Source organism: Anthonomus grandis, chromosome 1 (assembly GCF_022605725.1).
Source record: "Anthonomus grandis grandis chromosome 1, icAntGran1.3, whole genome shotgun sequence".
Classification (NCBI taxonomy): Eukaryota; Metazoa; Arthropoda; class Insecta; order Coleoptera; family Curculionidae; genus Anthonomus; species Anthonomus grandis.
In genome coordinates, this window is record NC_065546.1 from 50,317,121 (window position 1) to 50,330,603 (window position 13,483).

General features: G+C 32.3%; 1 protein-coding gene across 2 annotated transcripts in view; it reads right to left on the reverse strand.

The window, feature by feature from the left end:
• Positions 1 to 289: 289 nt before the first annotated feature.
• Positions 290 to 13,483, reverse strand: part of LOC126738925 (ecdysone-induced protein 74EF) — a 35,396-nt gene continuing 22,202 nt past the window's right edge. Inside the window, exons 4-8 of one of the 2 annotated variants that reach the window (XM_050444414.1) lie at positions 12,177 to 12,248; positions 7,355 to 7,624; positions 2,546 to 2,775; positions 1,737 to 1,845; positions 290 to 873 (exon numbers count right to left, since the gene is read on the reverse strand). In XM_050444414.1, coding sequence (XP_050300371.1) covers positions 644 to 873; positions 1,737 to 1,845; positions 2,546 to 2,775; positions 7,355 to 7,624; positions 12,177 to 12,248 — 911 coding nt within the window. In that variant the 3' untranslated portion in view covers positions 290 to 643. Of the gene's footprint in view, positions 874 to 1,736; positions 1,846 to 2,545; positions 2,776 to 7,354; positions 7,625 to 12,176; positions 12,249 to 13,483 lie in introns of those variants that run through there. The other variant, XR_007661490.1, reaches the window with a different exon arrangement.

The window sequence follows — 13,483 nt, forward strand, 5'->3', positions numbered from 1 at the left end:
ATATGTAATACATTTGGTAAGGAAATTTTAAGAATCAGGGTCAGTACAAAATAGAAAAAATGAAGTTCAGCATCCCGTGAGAAATGAAATTGCAGTATTGGGTCATGTTGCAATAATACTAATACATCTTCTACAAAAATTATTACCGCATCTGGCGTGTCTAAAAGTACCGCTCGCAAAATTTTAAAATTACACACGGATTCAGATCGGGACGTTGTACATTCCCGCAATGTATTGTCTGTAGTGTACACCACGCAAAAACTCTCAACAGTCAGTGCAAATGGGAAATCTGGGTAATTTATTGTTGTTGTCGTTACAAATCCAAGGTCGACTCGACCGAGGTAACGCATTCTTACTTATAAAAAGAATGATAAATCTATAATAAATTTATTGTCTGTGTAGTGATCAATCACTGCATTAGCACCATAACTGAGGTGTTATCAACTTTAAAATAATTATATACAAGTTGAAACCACATCACCTTTGGTCTTTGTGCTGCCTTAGAATATGCCAAGTGAAACCAATTAAATATTTGTAACTTGGTAATTTCGATTTGATTTTAATCGTAATATCATATTACATTGTTCACAAGTCTTTTTAAAAATCACTAAAAATTTGCACTAGCCTCTATACAAAATTAGAATTAATAACTCTGAGGTCTAGTAAATTGATGCAGGTGCTGATAAGAATGAGCCAATCCGCAATTGTAAAAGCTGATCATGTCGGTGTACGCCAAGTTATGGGTTTCCAATTTTGGAGCTATGCTATCTGATTTCGACGATGTTGATTTTCCGGCAGATTCTTGATGATTTCCGTAAGCCATATTGAATAACGCTTCTGGATTGCAGACGAATTTATACACATACCTTTCACCTAAAAAATATGTATTTTTTAATTATATAATTTTATTTTAATCATTAATACATAACGATATCATTATTAATACATCATTAATAACATAACGATAAACGATGTTTGCAAATGAGTTCGATAAGTTTCTTGTTCCTTGAAAATACGCTGATGTGAAAAAATTACGTCAATAATAACATCATAGTTATAACCTATTCATGGTGTCAAGAAAATTTACATCACTATTGCACGATTTACATCACTATTGCAAAACAGAAACTTTATTTATGCTTCCAAAATCTAGATAATTGATTAACTTGGTCAACCCGAACTGAACTGTATTTCAGCCCAATGATTACGTGAATTTCTCTTATGAACCTCCTTGTACTACAACACAAGTTCATATACGTTTGTAAATCGTTTTTAAGATAGATGTATAAAAGATCTACACAGTAAAGTTTGATGAGTTCGTTATTCATAGTTTGAAGTTCATCAAATGTGCAATTTATAAATCGTAAAGAGAAGTTTAGGATTTCTACTAAAAAAAGCCTATCAAACAAATGTAGGTAACAAATCATTATCTATCAGGATCATCATTTTAGGAATGACGTAATTACTTAATTATTATTTCTTTTTATCTACAAGAACGGCGAATCTAATAATCTGAACCAAACCCAGCAATGAAAATGTCAATCAATTATTATGATTCGTGCACTGTAAATGCGCGGACTGAGTTTATAAATAACATATGTATGACTTAAGACTTCAGTCCTTTCTTCCTAATGGCTGTCGCAAACTACACGAACTTTGAGGATAAACTTAGTCTATCCGAACTGAACTGAACTGCAAACTGCGTGGATAAATCCAGCACTTAAACTAATACACACCTGCCACTTTTTGCATGATGCCTTTTTCATAATAGTATCTTAGGGATCTACTTAATTTATCGTAGTTCATCGCTGGTCGGTTTTTTTGCGCACCCCATCGTCTTGCTACCTAAAAATAAATCATATTCTGATTTTTTTTCTTTAAACCACTTACATATAAAAATAAACCTCCTAGTGTATAATGGATTGTACTAAAGTTTATTTTAAATGTATCAATAAGTTGTTCCTTAGAAGATTTCAAGTAACTTATTCCCTGTTGATAACAAAAGCTTGTGGTTAAGTTTCGTATATAAATCAAAGAAAAATTAAACGTGCAATGTTTGTTAAAATCTTATAAAATCAGTTGTAACAATAACAGTTGTATACGATAAAAATTTCGAAAAATAACGACCAAGCGTTTCGAAAATATTAACAAAAAACCATCTTCTATAGGAATTATAAAACACCCTCTACCATGAAAATGATTCACTTTTCAAGATTCCTGTATATGAAGTTTTTGTCATATTTTTAGACAAAGATGCAGCTGGTAAAATATTACGATGTAATTTCGGGACACCCTGTATAAGCCGTTTAACTCCTCACTAGCGCTCGAAACAAAAGCTTATAAAAAAAAGAAAGGGAGCAACGATTAACGACAAAATTATTAAGTCGTCTAATGTGATCTTTTACAATTTGACGTAAAATGTCGTAGCATGTAAATGTCACCAGCAGTAAATATAAAATTGATTTATTGCGATATATATACCGACATATTTAATGTAATTTACCTTAGTTTAGGTTAAGAAATTGAAAATTTCTCTTTCTCTTACCTCTTCAGGTTCAATGAGTTTAAATTCCATTCCCCGACCAGTCCAGGCTATACATCCAGCACTAACATCTGGAGTATCCAGCAGTGCCACTAAAAATTGCCATAACTGAAGAGAGCCCCTCCTCCCATTTGATGAATTTTGTATACTAAATCCTCGGCATGTTCCTAGATCCTTTTGTCCGTAAGGTGAATTGAACCGTTTTTCATTCGAAGAATTTTTTTCTGTTACACCTTAAAATATAATGTTTTGTTTATATTTATTGTCACAGAAGGCATTTAATATAAACAAAAAAAAGCAGAATTTTTAAAATTACGTAAATATGTAATAATTTTTCAAACTTTCACATCATTCATCTTTCTTTCATATATATTTTAATTGATTCAACGATACTATTTTAGTGTTTATTTAATTATTGAAATATGATGCCCTATAAGGGCGAAATATGTCACCAAGAAATTAAACTTTAATCATATAGATTTTGAGATTTTGTTTAATAGCATCTCGGAGAAGGGATGGATGATTTCTTTGACTTACTATTTTACTATATACATATGAATATAAATAGGTATTAGTCATTTTCAACTATTTGGTGCAGTAAATTAAGATTATTATATTATAAATTTATATATTACATATTCGGGTAAATTAAAAGTAAAGCATTTGTAGGTTATAAAGTAAGAGATTATTTCCATAATAACACCACACCTGGTTGAATGCAGTTTCCAACACGATGGCCTCTCTTTTTTGGTAATAAGTATTATATTAGTTCGAAAAATTTCTTTCTTGTGTATTAAAATACTTTTGCATCTCAATATTTCTATTGTCAGATTCTAAAAGAAAATAGAACGGCGATACTAGAAAAAGCCACCCAAAAAGGCATCGTAAGGGATTTGACAGAAGTTGCTTGGGAATGGATGCAGCGGAACGGATCATTATCGCATCACCCGTCATCTGGTGATATTTTCGATGGTACCGTTTCGAGCGTTTCCAAAAGGCATTTACACGTTTAATTAATAATTAGCTATTTAGTATAATTATTATTGTTTATTCTAACCGGTTACGATTATTGTTAATAAATATTATAATTGTTCAGACGGTTAAATGGCATGTAAAATTATTGACCATCCTGATAAACGTTTTTTAAATCAGTGGTTTTCTCGAAATCTAATTCTTCTAAAAGAATAAAAACAATTAAAGTTTAATTGTTTCTTACACTATAATATTAAAAATCTCAAAATGATTTTAAGACGAATCTCAATACTTGTAACAAGCCTTTCGTTTTCCTTTTTTTTATATCTGTATATGCAGTGAATCAGTACTTTAATCCAATAAAATATAAATAATTGATTTTCCTAAGATTCATTATTTACTATCTGATAAAAGCAAAAAGATCATAACCAAGCTCTTCATATTAAAATGAATAATTTGCATATTGTATTTTACACCCGAGGTCCCGTTCCACTCTAGACACCCTCTGCTCCGCTAAATAAAATCTTGAGCTGTGCTGGAGGCAGCGGGGTCGGATTTAGGATTTTATTAATAGGTTAAGAATGAATTTTGATTTTCCATTGAATCTCATAAGTTTATGTGGGATTTTTATCACGTCTCGCGGATTTGTTGCATAAGTTGAATTCTGTAAATTTAGAATTCAAGTAGATACGCTGAGAACGTGATCAGATACAGTAAAAATCTAAAAATAAAACATTTTTGAAGAATCATTAATTAAGTCTCTACTGGGAATCAATAGTTGCACTCAGATTTGATAATAAAAAACATATGTATTTCAAAAAAAGGAAAACCGCTTATTTATTAACGACTTGCTAAAAAATTTAAAAATACCTTAAATCTACTTCCTAGCTAGTAAGTAATTATTGTATTGTATGGCTCTGCAGCAAAAACCCTAATCTAAAATTGTTAATCTAAATAAAGTTGTTTATTCAAATCAACGCATTCAAGCGAAATCGAGATTTACCTCGTGGACTGCTCTACGAGTGTCGAATCTTGAATTCCGTTCATGATATAGGCTACGCTTTCACCTTTGTGCACATCCATCAACTTAATGAAACTTTTGCTTAATTTTTTTGCAAATCATATTTATTTGAATAGTTAACCTTTCGGGTTCCAAATACTTTAATTTTTGTTCCAAAGCGTGACTTTATATGTATATGTCGTCACGGTATAAAAGTAAAAAACAGGACTTTGAAAATCTATATCTATAGATTGCTAGGGGTCTAGGGTTCATGGTTTTTTGGATCCAGTGACATTACGGTATAATTTGCAATAGAAAATTTTGGATTTCATGCATTACAGCTCTAAAAATCTAATATATATAACTACGGATTTTTACCACAGGACTTTTGTCGTAGTGTTGATCTCAATGTATTGATATGAGTTGATACAGGGCGTTCCTAAGTTATCTGCTGCCTCAAAGTTAATAATAAAAAAGTTGAGATAATTAGAAGTTAAAAAAAAAACAAAACTGTAAAAACATATATACAATGCGGCTCTTAATTGTGGGGGGCACAATCACTCTTATAATTTGAATGCATTTATATAAAAATTTGAAATTTGGCACACATCATTAGCAACCTAAATACTACTTTTTGGTCCCTAACTCATTTTGCAAAACTTCAAAATGGCTGCAGGATAGTTAGATAGATTATTTTACTGTCTTGAAGTTAATGCTGCACATTTTCAACATCTTTTGAGGTGGAATAGTTACATTTCTGTGCTACCTAAAGTTTAATTATTTTAAATAGAAATAAGATTTTATATTTAATATTTTAATTTTACAACTTATTTGTAATGCAATGTAGTAATTAAACAAATATATACATACAGAATATTAAAATTATCTACTAAGTTACATAATAAAGTTTGCTTTTCTTGCCTTTTTTAATGCAAATATTTTAACGACATTACAAACATCTATATTTTCTGAAATCTCTTTTTTAATACTTATGGTAGATAATACTCATGATTAATTAAGTTTTCTTTCAAAAAATACCAATTTTTGCAAATAGACTTTTTTTCGTCTAAATATTTCAATATTTGTAATTAAAGCAAAAAGTTATATCAAGATTTTGCAAATCTTCAACTAACCTATATTCACTAATAACAAAATATTTTATGATAAGCAATAATTTTTGGAAACGACACCATATTCTTACAAACGCTACTTTCGTTAAATTATGAAATAAACTACTATGAATTATAACTTATGAAACTTCATACTCTTTAACGTATACTCATTGAGTCTTCCATATAAGAGCAAATAGAGCTTCAATTTTCGCTTAACCCTCTAAATACCTTGTTGATTCAACGTCAAAAGGTCGCAGTTTAGACAAGAGCTTTATTAATATTGATCACCCTCAATTAGGTACACTTCACCCCACTGTTTGGTCGCGGACATTACCCTCAGGCCCTCAGATTAATTGAAAACGTTAATTAAAATTGTAATAATTTTATCACTTATTTATATGGCCATACTTATTTTACAGGGTGAATATATATTATAATGAGTAGTCGAAGAGCATACCTAATTATAATTTATCAGAGTATTAATGATTGAATTGAAAAATATATATCCATGCTTTGTTCAGTGACATCAGATTAGATCATCAGAAATCATAGCCTGAGAACGTTTCATTTCAATTCAAGAAAAAATTGAAAAATACAAGCTGCTTTTGGCTTTTTACTTCATTTTAATGGGTTATAAAGTACAGGTGTTGATAAAACTCAACCCAATTCCTTCCAAGTGTCAACGAATGTTGCTAAATTAATAATGCAAATGTGATACTTAGTCTGGAGGTAGATCCAGGTTTTTTTGTACAGGAAGTTGAATTAATTAATTTCTCGAGCTGAAGGAATGGCTCAATCAGCTCATGTGAATTACGTAGTCGAAAGATCACATGACCGACGATACTCGAGATATCCTGTGCAGTTCCAGACAAAACTATATAGTTAGACCGAAGTAAATTTAAGCTCGTTGAATGCGTGCCGCTGAATATTGAATCGAGCCAACACGAGATCATTATCTTGACTCGTAAACATCACCATCACGAAACATGGCACTTAAATAATAGATTTCATGCAAAAGAACCATATTGTAATCTTTTTTCTTGCCTATTAGGCAGTCCAAATAGTGAAGTACCACCAATCAAATCAATATTATTCTGTCAAAAACAAAGAGACCTGCGTATCATCCATATACCAGAAGATCTTCAAATCATCAGCATAACTCAGCTTGCAGCTTATAAGAAACTGATTATTAGCACACAGATTGACGGAAATGAATCAAGTTGCATGGAGGTTAGTTAAATCAAACGTTTTTGACCTGTAGTCATTCACCTTAAGGAAGTGTCACTTATCAATACCAGCGAGATATATTTGTCTGAAAAATTAAATTGTTTAGCCCATTTCTCCAAGAGAAGTCGGTATATACGATATCAGCCTCACTTTTCACATCAATCTACATCATTCCTCCCGAACAGCAAAGAAAACAGGACCTTTTGGAAAAAATCTATAGTACAGTATTATACTGTACATATTTGTACAGTAGTATAGAGATCTATAGTACTATAGATCTAAGTATCGATTAAATCTTAGGAAAGACGAGATAAGATTGATTTCGAGTGATTTACATAGAAAGAATCTCAAAAATCCAGTGGTAGCATATTTTAGTGAGTTATTCAGTTTAGCTGACAATTTACATTTAATAATGAAATTCAATCAATCATTGAAATATAGTTTAGTTAAAGAAGAAACTACATTAACAATAAATTTTATAATTACATATAAGCTACTTACCTATATTCTCCTTCTCGGTTAGCTCCTGCTTTATAGCTTGAGAGTTATCCGTCTGCGACTCATTATTATTGTGTACTTTGGATATGTCACTATTAGTTTTATGTGGAAACGTAGTTATTTTATTATAAAAAGTACTAGAATAAAAACAACTAGCGTGCTGATGAACATTTGTATACATCTCCTGAAAAGCCTCTGGAATATAATGGGGGTTACAGGTCGGTGCTATCTTCGTGGGTGTCGTGTAACTTGAAGGAGATTCGCATTTTACATCTGAAAATCAAATTTCAACGTAACTGTGTGAAAGTAATATTACAGGTTAAATGAAAAACCTGACGGATATATTATTATACAGAACCTCGAGGAGTTGAAAAGTTAGTAAATCAATTCCGCTTGGTTATATTCCAAGGTAGAAGTCCACGCTTAAAGGCATAAGGCTCAAATCATCCCAGCCGCGGATTCCAGCAGATATCCAAACACACGTACGTTAACTAAAAATAAAATTTCCTACTAGCACTAGAGAAAGGATTGTGCTTATGTCGGGATCCTGTAATACGAACTTACACAAACCGTGTTATAAAGGTTCAATTGGGAAGCTAGAACGCGGACCTAGAACCTCAAGCGATAATCATCTAAGTTCTTTCCTTTAAACTCATAAAACATGGAAGAAGACTCATACTGCTGTATCATTTGATCGTTGAAAATCTTGCTATAGAAGATATAAATGTCATCAGCAATCTAGGAAAAAATACGTTTTAAAATTGCCACTCATTAAGGATTGCTGGCTTAAGGAGAGATGTTTTGCTGAAGGGAATTTACTAGAAATATCTATTTGCTATTACCAAGGCAGGATACGGCGACTTGAAAAATAGCAATCTTGGTACATTCAAGTTATTCTCCAGACTATTTCAAAATTCAGTTATAGAAATTGCACTGATAGAGTACTGGTGTATTGATTAAGTATCCGCGGAATCTTTTCTGTTTTGAATTTCTACTTAATTGCTACTAAATAAACGATTGTAGAAAAAGTCCATCCGTCAGAACTTTAACTGGGAAGCCTCCTATTCTGTAGTTTTCGAAATCAGAGTAGAAAATATCAATTGGTTCACTACGATCATAAGCAGCGTTGCATGCTGGGAATGTCTTGTCAACACTTTGGCTATGATTAATATTAATATGCCATGTGTGGACTCGACTAATTGGTCTATTATTTAAGGGTAGTTATTGGCTTTGTTTGCGGTGACAGTCTGGGACAAGTTCAGAATTATTTCGCATTTTTAAAAAGAGCGTTCGCGGTGACCAGTCCTGAACTTCTAGTTCGAAATCCTGCGGTTCGCGGATGTTTTGTTACTTGTTCAGGATCAATTTGAAACAAGTTCAATTGATCCTTGGACTCTCATTAGAATTTTGAGTTTTGGACTTGCGCAGTGGATTTTTAATGATTTATTTGAGGTATGTCGACTATTTACTCTTTTCGTGCTTATTTTTTTACAAGTGGTGTTTATTTTATTTTTAATAATAAATTTTTAAAATCAATAATTGTCACTGTTACAAATAATAATTGTTTGTCCTAGTGTTTTTTTATTAGTTTTATGGGTAGTTTGTTGCTTAACTAGCATTTCCTGTTTTAATTAAATCGATTTTATTAGATTAGATAGATTAGTTGTCCATGATAAAATTACCACGTCTGATAATTTAAGTTTCAGTGATGAGGACTTAGAGAACCTCTTAAAAGTTATCAAAGTTCCCAAAAATGTTGGATATTTTGATAACACTGACTAATGAACTGGTAGATCGATTTGCTGAATCCCCATATTATAAACAACAGGAAGGAGCCTCAGAAAAAAATTTAACTCCATTAAAATTTATTACAGTATTCCTTAGCCATTTCTCTGCTTTAAACCTTTACTGTTAAAGAAAAGAAACTCCTTCCTAAACAAAACAATCGAAACACATAACCTATACTAATTCAAACAAATTTCAACAATAGTCCGTGGATCGGTCGTTCGCGGTTGAAATAAATTCCGAACCGGTAATGAATCACGCATGCGCATATCATTAAAGGATGAAGAGTGCCTGACTGATCCGGAATGCGTTCAGAACTGTCACCGCGAACGAAGCTATTATCTCCTTTCTGATATATATCTGTGAAAATATTATTGTGAAATGATAAGGAAATTTCTCTTCAATAAACATATAATTTATAGTGTTGCACAGAGTAATGATGCAAGTGACAATGATTTGGCATTTTTTCTCAAAAATATGGCAGAAATCTGTTCTGCGCTGGATTGAACTTTAAACGCTGGAATTGCTTATCAAATCATGGTGTAAAATCAATTGTTTCTACAATTTCTTTCTTATTTGAGAATATATGGTTTGAGTTTGGATCACGTGGTACACAGGTACTCACATGTACTATATTTAATGCATTTATAGTTGCAACGAACATGACCTGTCTTATATAAAGGGTCTACCAATAAGAATGATATAAGTTTAAATTGCTCAAAAATAAAAACGAACTGGTTAATTTCTATGATTGATGTTTCATGTTGTAGTTTATTATGTAACATTATGTTTTAAACAAAATATCATTAAGGTGTTCGCCTCGGCTACGGCGGCAGACGTTTAGACGATGAACCCAATTTTCAATCACTTTTTCTAACAAGTTGGGCTGAATTTCGCGAATAACCCTAGTTATGTTAACTTTCAACTCATTGATGGTTGGAGGATTGTTAGAATACACCTTCGACTTCACATATCCCCAAAGAAAAAAGTCCAGGGGAGTAAGATCACAGGACCTTGGTGGCCAGTTGATAATGCCATGTCGCGAAATTATTCGATCTTCAAAACGATCTCTTAATAAATTAATTGCGGCTCGGGCGGTGTGTGATGTTGCTCCGTCCTGTTGAAACCAATTCTGTTCGAAGTCTCCACCATGAATTGCAGGCCAAAGAAAGTTTGTTATCATGTCGCGGTAGCGCTCTCCGTTGACTGTCACAGTACGCCCCCCTGCATCCTCAAAAAAGTATGGACCGATAATTCCACCAATTGTGGTGCAAACCACACCACACAGTCACTTTTAACGGGTGTAATGGCACCTGTACTAATTTCTGGGGATTGTTCTGACACCAGAAGCGGCAATTTTGCGTATTGACAACGCCACTAAGACAAAAAAGGGCTTCATCTGAAAAGATGATTTGTCTCCCAAAATCGGCATTTTGTTCCAACTGCAACAGGGTCCAGTCGGTAAACGTTCTTCGCAAACCATGGTCAGCAGGCTTCAATTCTTGAGTTAAAACCATCTTATATGGATGTAGGCCTAAGTCTTTCTTCAAAATGCGCCACAGAGACATTGGTGAAATGCCTAATTGCTGAGAACGGCGCAAAACAGACACATAGTTATTCGCGTCAACAGTTTCTCTTGCAACGGCGATATTTTCAGCGGTCCTTGCATTTTTTTGTCCCGTTGGTGGCTTATTATCCAGAAGAGTGTACTCCCGTTCAAACTTATTAATTGTGCGCCTTATTGCAAGCTCAGAAGGCCGTCCACGATGGCCAAAATCTTCTCTAAGAGCACGTTAACAGGCTCTACACGATTGCGCATTTTCATAATACCTTTTCACGATAGCTATACGTTGCTCTTGACTTAAACGATTCATGATGAAATGTCAAGTATACTTAACACAACTGACGCTTGATCCGCATTTTGACACATACCATTTTGCGTACATGGCCCACTAAACTTCTATCACTTCTATTGGTAGACCCATTACTTGTTTATTGAGCTCTTTCGTCACTTTACTTAGCTTTACTTTACTTTAATTAACGTTAGAGTTCCATAAAAATCATTTTTATCAAATCTCAAATTCCTAAGGTGTTGATGGTTTCACTAAGTAGAAGAAGAGGGTCTTTTAAACTTTAAGAACTGTATACAACAGACTTTAAATAATCTCAAAGTCTAATGGGTTCATATTCATCTATCCGGAAATTCATTGTGTAACCATTGTCTGGAAGAACATAGTGAGTTAAAAATGTTTTCCGGCATGATTAAAGAGGGTGTTTACATCTAACCAATTCTTTACACCTCTAATAATTAAAGGTTTTGCTATTTTTAAGTTCTTATTAATCAACAATTCGTCACATCATGGATTTCTTATGATACTGCATTTCAAAAACACTTGAGTATTTTTATTATTGATTTGTTTACAAAACTGAGCTCTCTTTAAAAACTAAAAAAAAACGAACCTTCTATATATTTACTGCATCTTTAAACATCCCTCTTTTTTATAATAAATTTTAATACAAACTTGGACCCATCATCGAAAAGTCAGCGACAGTCGAGGCGGTATTGCACGCTGTGAGCAGAAGAACTCCCGACGTTCGACTGCTTCTTTCACGGAGGTAAACGTCAATTTATTTCATGTATGGCTTTATGTACAACGCAACGGGTGGTCTCTTTATATTTCTTTAACAGAGGTAACTTTTGCTCTAGAAAATTATAATCTAATGATTCTTCTGTGTGCCCTCCCTCTTTGCCTTACTCGCTTTACTTATATTGAAAAAGTTAATGCTGCCTTAAATTGAAAGTGGAGGGTGGATTTTTTTTGTAAGTTTATATTCTTACGGTAAACACTATATTACATATAAAATCTGTCAGCGTAGCAGCCTGTCAAAATTATTTAATATATTTGACTATAAATGCCGGAGATTTCTCCATTTATCATTTGGAGCCTAAGAAAGAAAGAAAGTAGGTAATTTTCAAATGCTTGGATGTTTGATTATAATATATATTATTATTTAGATTAGAAATATATTATTTACTCACCATTTGTGATTGCTGATTCATAATTACTATCCGGAACAAATTGTTCGCTATCTGAAGTTTCGCAGCTGTTACCTAAAATACAAATTTTTATTTGATAATTTATTCTTGTTGATTTAAAACCGCAATAGCTTGGATTCATAAATGCACAAATTTAGGTGCTCACATTTTCTATCAAGTTCACAGTCGAATGTATCTGCAAAACCAAGTTTGAAAAAGAAGTTTTTTTCCTTAAAAAAAATATAACCCTGCGAAAATTCAATAAATTAATAGAATCAAGCCATATAACAGATGTATTAATCAAAGTTTTCTTTTTTGTATCACTGTTTAGCGGACTTATAAGATAAATAGATTAATTTTTGTACTCTTTATCTCTCTTGCAAGCATACGATTTTACAGTTTTCTCTTAAATTAGGTTCATCCCAACCGGTGCTCTACTATCACCATTTTCCTGATTTTAATTTAGCAAAATTTTTTATTTATGTTTTGAGGACAAGTGAATTTAGTTTTTAGGAGTAGGACGTATAGAATTTTTCACAATTACTTCATATAAGTTACCTAAATACTTTAAAATGTTTCGTACAAGAACAATAAGTTTCCATGAAAGAGATTATGATTTTATTTTCTGAAATTTTTTTTTTGCTCCCTTATTGTCGACCACGCAATTTTTACTATAAATTGTGATCCGATCTTAAGAAGATAATTATCATCTATAATTCAGGAAAAAAATAGTCCCTATGGAAAAGTCTTAACAAGTCTTAACGAAACATTACAAGTATCAACACACAATTAAACTTGCATCTAGGGACGCTCTTTAAATTGAAAAAATTGTATTAATATTTTTTAAAAAAAACTATTATATTTTTTCTTAATACGTAGTTAAATAAAGGGCATCAAATTTCTCACTTGCATTCATATTATCTGCTGATTCTTTGAAGGCTTCCAATATCGTGCCTTCGTCAAAAAATTGACATAAAATAATTTAAATTTGTACCTGTACAGCAGTAAATTGGCGTCGAAAGTGTGAATATTAGGCTAGTAAGGATGTCTGCAAGTGGATTAATATATTTATTGAATTATTGCAAAAAGTCTTGTTTTTTTAAAGGAAAGTTAAATTTTATTATTCGAAATTGGTTTTCTAAAGATAGTTTGAGTTCTGTTCCATAAAAAATTGTGCTACAAGGTAAGTACATACATTAGATTAACTTTTTTAAAGGTCTGGACTATGCCGCTCAGATCAAAGCAAGTAGATTGTCGTTTACAGAAACTATATAAAGGGTTTTTTTTTTAGAGGCGGAGAACTTTAAATT